At 37.0% G+C, this 10,600-nt stretch overlaps 2 protein-coding genes across 3 annotated transcripts in view; both read left to right on the forward strand.

The window, feature by feature from the left end:
• Positions 1 to 10,600, forward strand: part of stet (stem cell tumor) — an 804,488-nt gene that overhangs the window by 229,818 nt on the left and 564,070 nt on the right. The window lies entirely within an intron of this gene.
• Positions 213 to 5,512, forward strand: LOC136855701 (uncharacterized). Of its 2 annotated transcripts, XM_067133061.1 has the most exons (4): positions 213 to 1,256; positions 2,329 to 2,409; positions 3,623 to 3,804; positions 4,640 to 5,512. In XM_067133061.1, the coding sequence occupies exons 1-4, from the start codon at positions 1,190 to 1,192 to the stop codon at positions 4,844 to 4,846; spliced, it is 537 nt and encodes a 178-aa protein (XP_066989162.1). In that variant the 5' UTR covers positions 213 to 1,189; the 3' UTR covers positions 4,847 to 5,512. The 2 variants fall into 2 exon arrangements, with proteins under 2 accessions (XP_066989162.1, XP_066989235.1); XM_067133134.1 differs by lacking the exon at positions 2,329 to 2,409 and having other exon boundaries at positions 829 to 1,256.

The raw sequence follows: 10,600 nt of genomic DNA on the forward strand, positions 1-10,600 counted from the left end.
GCTTCCGTTCAGCAAAGTTTTTCAAAGTTCAACGTGAAATCAGACCGTGAATATTTTTACAAGTAAAAATATTCATCAGGAATCACCATCACCGACACTTCTCTGTGGTCGAAGATCCCTTTCGAGTATCGTAGAATCCATTATTTAAACTTTGAGGGAAAGAAACTGTCAAAAGGGAACGTCAAAATTCCCTCTGTTGTGTCGAGAGAGACTTATTGTGGTGTGTGTGTATATATACGCTTGGGTCAATGCCAAGTGTTGGATGACACTCGTTGAAGGCCCTTGCAACGTGGAGTGTTGTCAAAATGACTTGCAAGAATCTCGTCACTTGATAAGATAAAGGGATGATAACGCGTCATACATTATGTACGTGTGTGCATATATATACGTATATATCTATCTATATATATAAAATATATATACATATTGTAAAGGCGTTTGCTTTGCTCTAGACATCTCTAAGTAAATTCTCTCTTTATTCGATAATGAATACCTATTTCCTAGTTTTTTTTTTTTGTAAACAAAACAAAAGAAAAAAAACTAGATATAAAGGCATATATTGTTAAAACGAGACCACCAGTCGACCCACTCGTTAAATGAATACTACCATTAACTAGCTGTTGTTTTTGCTATTAACAATTGCTATAACATTTACAACATCACTCACCTGTGAGCGCGACGCAAGTATGACAAAACGTGTTGCAACATCTTGCTGAAGGTTACAGGCAGTGAGTCATGCAATCGGAGTTTACGGGAGGGGAAATGGGGTGGGGAGGAGGAGGAGGTGGGTACGTGCCAGACGGAGTGGGGAGTTGGGTGTGAAGTGGAGGAGAGATAAGAAGACTCAGTTCAGGGGACAGGAGTACGCTGACAACTCTTTACTTGACTTCGTGGTCCGCAACACGTTGCATTCGATACGTGGCGTTGCTTACTCCGTGCTTATATATACCAACGCTAGTTCTCCCGCGACAGATGGCGTTGGACGTTCGTTCCTGACAGTTTGTTTATTTCGGACTCTCCTCAACAACCGCAGAAGAAGTGTCGGTGATATTCGAGTGCCAACTAGCGATAGCAGTGGACAAATGACGTAGTCACGCGAATACAAACTGCCTGATCTCACGGTGCAACTTTGAACGAAACAGACCCGACAGTTTTTGCCGAATAGATTCAAGTTGTGTCCTAGTGAATAATGGGTGCTATCCTCAGCGGCATCCTGTCACTAATCAAGGGTCCTGAACCTTGCAGGATCGTGATGGGTAAGAGGCTGCTGTTCTGATTGTACGTCTTTACGTCTTCATCATTTTAAGTCGTTGGAAAGCTGCCAGTACCTAATTTCTTCATATATATAAATGTATGTATGTATATATATATATATATATATATATATATATATATATATATATATATATATATTCATATATATAAATGTGTGTATGTATGTGTATATATATATATATATATATTATATATATATATGTATATATATATATATATATATATATATATATATATATATATATATATATATATATATATATATATATATATATATATATATATATATTTTTTTTTTTTTTTTTTTCACCTGGTCTTCCTGTACGAGTACAGTCTTGCCTAAGACGTGGGTTGTGGTCTTTGGACTTTACAAGAGATTTAAGACCATCTTTATGGTGTACTCATTTAAAATCAGTAATGACATATTTGTGTTCGTGTGTGTGTGTAGATTAAGGTGGCCTTATGCCAGCACGGGCGCCTGCCCCAGGAGCAGCCCGTAAGGAAGCAAGGAAGGTCACGCTGAACTCTTATTCATCAAAGCATAAAAGGAACGTTAATTGAATCTGCTTATCTTTGTGTATTGCATCAGACTGGATTTAAAACGCTGTCACTGAAGCTAATGTTAATCACTCAGTTTATAATATAAGTCGAATAGTTATTTAATGACTTTGAATTAAAGCAAAATTACTGTCAATGAAGCTATGTTGATCACTCAGTTTACAAGTATAAGTCGTATTGTTATTTAATGACTTTGAATTGAAACAAAATTACTAACACTGAAGCTATGTTAATCATTCAGTTTACAAGTATAAGTTGTATAGTTATTTAATGACTCTGAATTAAAACAAAATTACTACACTGACTTAACTTTCAAGTCTTGACTCAACCTAGTTTAAGAAAAATATAAGCATCTACTAAATGCAAGACCCAACTCCCATTCATTTGCACTGAGAATGTGTAAGAACCTTCCATTCATAATTATGCCCTTCTTCTTCGCCAGACCCTTTCATTCATAAATACTATTTTCATTGATAAACTCGTTCTTTACTATAGTCGGCCTCGACGGTGTTGGAAAGACGACGATCCTCTACAAACTCAAACTGGGCAAAGTCGTTCAGACGATCCCGACGATTGGTGAGTTGAGCTATTATTAAACAGGTTATATGGTAATTAAGAAGTTGAGAGGTCATTGTTGGCTATGACAGATGTAGATATAAATATACAGTATATGTGTGTGTGTATGTATGTATGTATGTATGTATATATATATATATATATATATATATATATATATATATATATATATATTGTATATACATAAATATATATATATATATATACATATATACATATATATCTATATACACATATATCTGGTAAAACGAGACCAGTAGATTCTATACACGTAATACAACAACAGGCATTAAGCTACGGATGTCGTTTAAATGTAATATCCAATTCGGTCCACCTCGGAAATAAAACCGAAGGGGAATTTTAATTGACAAGTGGCTCATCACCTGTGGATTCGATCCACAGGTGACGAACCCACGTGTCAGCTATCATTCCCCATCGGTATTCTTTTCGAGGTGGGCCGAATTGGGCATAACATTTGTGGCTTAATGTTTATGAATACAACAAAATGTCAAGGTGATGAGATGAAAAATTCATAATATAATCAGTTATCTTATTGCATTTATTTCCTTGATAAATGTTGACGAGACGAAGTCATCGGTATTATTTTCATATAAAATGAACATTTTCTTTACAAAAAAATAATATATATATATACTGTATATATATATTGGCTAGTTACAGTGACATAAAAACATCCAATTTTCAAAGTCTAGCCCACCCCCTAAAAAAAATACAGAAATAGAAAATACCAATATAAATCCCCGTAGGTTGGTAGTGCCGTCAGTGCGCCTCACACGATGCACTGTAGGCATTAGTGAAGGTTCTTTGCAGCGTCCCTTCGGCCCTCAGTTGCAATCCCTGTCATTCCTTTGACTGTACCTCCGTTCATATTCTCTTTCTTCCATCTTACTTTCCACCCTTGTTTCACAGTGCAGCTGCGAGACTTCTCCCTGTTACACCTTTCAAACGTTTTACTGTCAATGTCCATTTCAGCGCTGAATGACCTCCTAGGTCCCAGCGCTTGGCCTTTATCCTAAATCTTATACATGATAATTTATGAAATAATTTTGTTAAGTCTACGCGCCCTAAAAAACACGCACGCACCTATATATGTACATATATACACATACATACATACTGTATACATAGATGGTGAAGAGAGATAAAGAATACAGTGCCATTATTCATTAGACTTTCCAACTCCTTCAAACAGGCTTCAACGTCGAGACGGTGGAGCACGGGAACATAAGTTTCACAGTGTGGGACATTCCTTCTCATTCCAAAATGCGCCCCTTGTGGAGGCATTATTTTCCAGGTACGTCCGCCGCCATCTTCATCGTAGACAGCACTGACAAGGAGAGGTTTCCGGAGGCAAGAGAGAGCTTACAGTACTTGGTATGTAAGGGTCGACTTTGATGTGAATTATGACTTGTGGTACGTGGTACGTAAGGGGTCGACTTTGATATAAAATATGACTGATGGTACATGGTACGTGAGGGTCGACTTTGATATGAATTATGCGGGACTAAGCATTTAGCCAACAACTTTCCTTTTGGCGTACTAAGCACTGCAATTCTCCCCTGCCCTCTCTCTCTCTCTCTCTCTCTCTCTCTCTCTCTCTCTCTCTCTCTCTCTCTCTCTCTCTCTCTCTTCTTTTCTGTAGTTCAAATTTATGACAATGAACCAGAACAACTCACAGAAGTGAGAAATTTATGCAGTTTCTCTCTCTCTCTCTCTCTCTCTCTCTCTCTCTCTCTCTCTCTCTCTCTCTCTCTCTCTCTCTCTCTCTAGTGTCCTAATTCTTCTGTCTCACTCGAAACTACCCAAATTGACAAACGCGTAATTAAATGTCTATTTTCCTTACTGAAATCAGTAGTTATTGCTATCAATACAAGTAAGGTCAGACATGGTGGACTTACATGACAGTGGATGAATGACCTCAGCCATCAGTGAAAATGACCTCACTCGTTGGTGGATCAGTGTTACAGCGCATAACGAGATTCTTTTCCTGAGTGTGCGGACAAAAAACATGCAATATACATTGGCACGTCGTAAAAATTAGCACTCATTAATACCATGAAAATGAAACTTTTTTTTTTTTTTTTTGGACACCGATGGGAATGAGATAACATGAGCTACAGTTGTAAGAAGACATGCCTAAAGGAATTATACTCCTTTAATAATCTCCCTCCTTTAATAAGCAGTTCAACCTCTTGTTCCTTTTTGGCAGCTGGACGACCCACAGCTGGACTACTGCCCTCTGCTCGTAATGGCCAACAAGCAAGATCTACCAGAGGCTGTCTCACCGGCCTCTATCACAGAAGTCCTTGAACTCGAACGCCTGAAGCGCCCGTGGTTCATCCAGGGCACCAGTGCCCTTAATTCGACGGGCATCTACGAGTCTCTAGACTGGCTGGCTAAGGAAGTCAAAAAGTGAGAAGGATTCAGCTGAGTCTTCAAAGGATTGCTCTTGTTTTGCTCCAGAGGTCTGTGCTGTCCCATTACAGTGGTCCTGCTTGTGACTTCAAAGATGTATTTTTGCACTGTGATCACTTAACATAGTACAGTGTTTTGGCTCTTACATGATAAGAGCTAGAATCTGTAGTACAGTGACAAGGTGGACCTACAGACAGTTTGTTGAGAGAATTGTGAAGGGAAGGGTTCTGAGGATTAAGTGATATGGAAGGTAATTTTTTTAGTTGATCACACATCATTATGGTAACGTAGTACACATTAGGATATATAGATGGAAGATTGACTGCTTCCAAGACTAGTTTTTATTTTCACACATCTAACACTGACGAAAGTTATGGGACAGGCAGATGTTGGGGTTAGTTTATGGGATAAGACACGACGAACAGCTCACATCCCAGAAGAACTGCTTGGTGACCATGAGGAAAAGCTACAGGGCCGGTAAAAGATTTTGAAAGTATTTATAGGATGACAGAGTTGGAAAAGAATGTTAGTGAGTGTTAATTTTTTTTTTTACCACTTACCAGGTGAGAATATTTGTTTTCCAAACGTATATTCGTTTTCACTGTCACTTTAGCATATTGTAAATTTGTACCATTAAATATTCATCGTAAAGAAGTACGGATTAATACCTGGTGTTTAATTCTTTCCTAGGGCACGGTGCATGTATACAGAACGTGGTCATGCGATTTCAAGAATATATATGTATATATATATATATATATATATATATATATATATATATATATATATATATATATATGTATGTATATATATAAATGTGTGTATATGTATGCACACACATACATACTATACCTCAAAATTAAAAGAGCTCAAAAAAAAGAAAAGAAAAAAATAATAATGTTGAGGGAGGAGAGCCTTTGCGCAAACGCAGGAAAATTTCGAAATGAAAAAAAAAAACTAGCGGGTGATTTAATCTCTTGAGAAACAGAGAAAATGACATACAACTGGTAGTCTTTTTATTGGGTTTTCCACGACAGAGAGGAAACCAGGGTTACGAAATGAAGTTTCTCTCTCTCTCTCTCTCTCTCTCTCTCTCTCTCTCTCTCTCTCTCTCTCTCTCTCTCTCTCTCTCTCAATATACGTATTTTCCTCTTCACTCACTTTTCCTCCCCTAATCCTTGTTATTCACACCCGTAAAATATTATTTACACGTACAAGAATCACTTAAAAAAAAAAAAAAGTTCCATTTCTTACGGAGGGGAAAAATTTTTTTCTCTCACGGGCTTTCCACTGAACTAGGAAAAAAAAACATGACACCAGATGGAGCCCCACTTGATAAAGGGATAGGTTTTCATATATGAAAATATATATCCCCCTTTTTGCATGACATTTGCTTAAATGATCTCTTGAGTTGCAGTTGGTTCATATTTCGAGGGAGGTTGAACCACAAAGATGTTTTTTCCAGTCGAAAAAAAAAAACCAGACATGGAACATTTCCAGGCTGAATGGATAGGGGCAAGAAACAGGATGCAAAGGGGAGGGAGTTGGAGAGGGGGATGGGGAGGGGGGAGTAAATTTGATGAAATGAATACAGATTATTGGATGTTGTGTGTGCCTCTCTCTCTCTCTCTCTCTCTCTCTCTCTCTCTCTCTCTCCTGTTTTCTGTCTTATTGTAATATATATGGAGTCCACTATGTCTCTCTTTTCTCTTAATATATGAAGTTCTACTCTCTCTCTCTCTCTCTCTCTCTCTCTCTCTCTCTCCAATTTTTCCCGTGGTTCGGCTGGAGTTAAATACCAGTGTTTATTTTTACTGTAATTTACATTTGTTTTTTCAGTTTAGTAAAATTGCTAATTGATACTCTTGACCCAATGGTTGATACCAATTTAGACTTGGTGAATGAATGAATTAAACCATTTACAAATTAATATTGAGTCCAGGCGTGTGAGCTTTGGTGTGGTATCATTATTTACCAAAAATACCCATTGACGATCTCTTAGAATTTGTGACATTAAGAGACCAGATTGCTGGATATACCGTTTTCCAAGACCAATCTAAAACAATTTATTGAAGTGTGTATTTAAAGAATGTAAATTTAAGTACGCCATCAAATAGTTTCATAGGTTTTTTGGTTAAAATAGTAAATTGGTTTTGATTGCAGTCATCTGAACGCCAGTGCCTCCTCGATGCGTTTCTTTCTGCCATTCGAGATTTCATTCGGGGAATTCTGTTTTCGTGGGTTTCCGGAATCATGCTTAATTTCGCGATTACTTTAAAATGTGCCATCAGTGGTGCACTTATGTGGCGCACTGTTGGCATTACTTAAGATTGTTTGCAGCGTCCCTTTGGCCGCTAGCTGCGCCCACATTTTAGTCTTTTACTTTACCTCCGTTCCAGCTTCCTTTCGTCAATCTTGCTGTCCAACCACTCTAACTTCCTTTAAATATTGTCTCAGGCACTGGATGGCTGGAAGTGCTCCAGTGCTTTGGCTTTATGGCCGAATTTCCGTAAATCAGATGAAATCAAGTGAAATCAAATAAAATGAAGTGAAATCAAATGAAATCAGATGAAGTGAAATCAAATGAAATCAAGTGAGATCAGATGAAATCAAGTGAAATCAAATGAAATAAAATTAAATCTAGCAAAATCAAGTGAAATCAAATTGTATTACAAGTAAGGTGTCAATGTGCTTGCAATGCTTGGCTAAAGAAAGCTGCTGTGTCATTGGCTGAAGGTGGGTTAAGTTTTCGATTTTCGAAAATCCAGAATTTTTGCCCAGGAGAGCAAAAAGGGGGGGGTGAGATGAGGGGGACGTGGGGTGGTTTTGAAGGTGGGAGGGGGTATGGAGTATTTTGGTGGATGGGGGTGGGAATGGGGGGCGGGGGTTGGGCGTGGGTGGGTGGGTGTAACTACTGGTTCAGAGAATGCTTTAAGTGTGCTCTTTCCAGAGCCCGATTAGAGGCCCCTCCGCTCTGCACGCCTTCCTGCTCTTCGAATAAAAAAAAAAAAGAATATATATAAAAAATAAAAAGTAAAAAAAAGAGTTTTGGGGCTGGAAATTCGAGAGGTAATCATCATAAATTCATATATCGATGATGACGCCGTTGAAAGTATAATGTTCTTGAAAATGTAAAATTGCAATGCACTGTCGATGCTGCAGTCAGTACGGAGAGAGAGAGAGAGAGAGAGAGAGAGATCCTGTATCATTCAGCATTTTCTGCAAATTCCGGAATTAGAGTTTATGTCGTGGTTCATACTTTCTCATTTAAAATGAATCTAATGTTTGCTTTAATTTTACGAAGAATTCTGCGAAAAATTCTTTGACTGAGAGTGTTTTTGTACATTTTTGAACGTTGCGAAAAATTCTGCGAAAACATTCTGTGACTGGGAGAGTATTTTTCATTATTTTTCGTACGTTACGAAAAATTCTGCGAAAAATTCTGAGATCGATAGAGTATTTATATATATATTTTTAACGTTACGGAAAAATCTGCCAAAAATTCTGTGACTGGGAGAGTATTTTTGTATATTTTTTAATGTTACGAAAAATTCTGCGAAAAATTCTGTAAACGAGGGAGGATTTTTATATATTTTTTAATGTTACGGAAAATTCTGCGAAAAATTCTATGACTAGGAGAGTATTTTATATATATTTTTTAATATCACGGAAAATTCTGCGAAAAATTTTGTGACTAAGAGAGTATTTTTTATATATTTATTAATGTTACGGAAAATTCTGTGAAAAAATTCTGTGATTGAGAGAGTATTTTCATATATTTTTTACGTTACGGAAAATTCAGCGAAAAATTCTAAGATCGGGAGAATATTTTCATATATTTTTTAACGTTGAAAAAATTCTGAGAGAAAATTCTATGAACCGGAGAATATATATATATATATATATATATATATATATATATATATATATATATATATATATATATATATATATATATATATATATATATATATATATATATATATATATAAACACACGTTAAAATATCTTATTTCATATTCCTTGTAGAATTTTCCTTTATTTAATTATTTTTAACATTAAAAGGAAGCTTATGGAATGGGAGTATTTAATGCCAGTCATTGGGAAATCTTCGTCAAGTTATTTTAGGGGGGAAAATGCGTACAGTAGTGAGCACTGTTGTAATTACCGGTATGTTGTAATTCTGATAAATAATTAATCACGTAATATTATGTCCATAGACTTGAAATTAAAGCTTCCAACGAATACGGTGTTCATTTAAAAGAAGATAAGAGTGTAATAGGAAATACAGAAAGAAGAGAATCAGTTATTAGGAAAAAATAAAGTTAAATTAATAAATAAATAAAAATATGAGTAAATTAAGTAAATTATTAAATGAAGGAACATCAGCACATGATTTATGATTGTTTTTTATCTATTTACATTGCGTAGGTTCACGAGTAATTCATCCGTTATTCCACGAACATCGAGCATAGTTATCTGGGAATGCATAACAGCACGTTCTAGCTATTGTCTCTGTGTGGGAGGAGGGAGGGAAGTCTGGTACCATTACTGTAAACTCGGCTGGTTAAGAGTAGAAATAGTTTCCTTTTAAAACCATGAAGAGAAACGCGTTACCTAGTTTTTCGTTATTGGGTTCCGGTTCCTCTCTCTCTCTCTCTCTCTCTCTCTCTCTCTCTCTCTCTCTCGTAAAGAGAGAATTGTTGACTGGTGTGAGTGTCAGCTTTGGACATTTTTTTTCAAGATTAAAGTTATAATTCTCTCTCTCTCTCTCTCTCTCTCTCTCTCTCTCTCTCTCTCTCTCTCTCTCTCTCTCTCTCTCTCTCATAGGGAGGGAAATTGCTGACTGGTGTGAGTGTCAGCTTTGGACATTTTTTCAAGATTAGAATTATAATTTCTCTCTCTCTCTCTCTCTCTCTCTCTCTCTCTCTCTCTCTCTCTCTCTCTCTCTCTCTCTCTCATAGCTTCCAATACCTTCGAGTTTTGATTTTTGTAATGATGAATTTAATCACACATTTATTTATTTGCTTGCTTACTTATCTTGGTATATACCAATCTCAATTTACTTTTATTTAATTTGCTGGCGTGTCAAAGTTACTTTCAACTTCTATTTAGATTGAACTCTCTGATTTTTAGTTTTCTGTAAAAGAAAACTATTTTGCCGGCTTTGTCTGTCCGTCCGCACTTTATTCTGTCCGGACTTTTTTCTGTCCGCCCTCAAATCTTAAAAACTACTGAGACCAGAGGGCTGCAAATTGATATGTTGATTATCCACCCTCCAGTCTTCACACATACCAGATTGCAGCCCTCTAGCCTCGGTAGTTTTCATTTTATTTAAGGTTAAATTTACCCATAATCGTGCATCTGGCAGCGACATAGGACAGGCCACCACCAGTCCGTGGTTAAAGTTTCATGGGCTGCGGCTCATAGAGAATTTTACCGAGACCTACGAAAGATAGATCTATTTTCGATGGCCTTGATCATGCGCTGTAGCGGCTGTACAGAAAACTCCGGTCTCCTGTGCTTCACGCACGCGCGTGAGACAAATTAAACATCTCGTACAGCACGCGAAGTGATTCTGAATCGCATGATGCAGATGGTTATGTATCTAGTAAATTAGTCGATTGGGATGGGTCGCGGCAGCAGCAGGGATTGGAGAAGAAGAGCGTGGGGCAAGCAACCTCCCCCATTTGGGAGAAGTTAATTTTGACAAGTTAAAGTATTCTATGTATATACATATGTATATGAAGACACA

Source organism: Macrobrachium rosenbergii, chromosome 1, assembly GCF_040412425.1.
Source record: "Macrobrachium rosenbergii isolate ZJJX-2024 chromosome 1, ASM4041242v1, whole genome shotgun sequence".
Taxonomy (NCBI): domain Eukaryota; kingdom Metazoa; phylum Arthropoda; class Malacostraca; order Decapoda; family Palaemonidae; genus Macrobrachium; species Macrobrachium rosenbergii.

Bases quoted from the DNA above. Each gene is read 5' to 3' on its own strand.
- LOC136855701 (XM_067133061.1), top strand. From the start codon at position 1,190: ATGGGTGCTATCCTCAGCGGCATCCTGTCACTAATCAAGGGTCCTGAA. The intron at 1,257-2,328 runs GTAAGAGGCTGC...TCTTTACTATAG, and splicing joins ACCTTGCAGGATCGTGATGG to TCGGCCTCGACGGTGTTGGA. The intron at 3,805-4,639 runs GTATGTAAGGGT...CCTTTTTGGCAG, and splicing joins GAGAGAGCTTACAGTACTTG to CTGGACGACCCACAGCTGGA.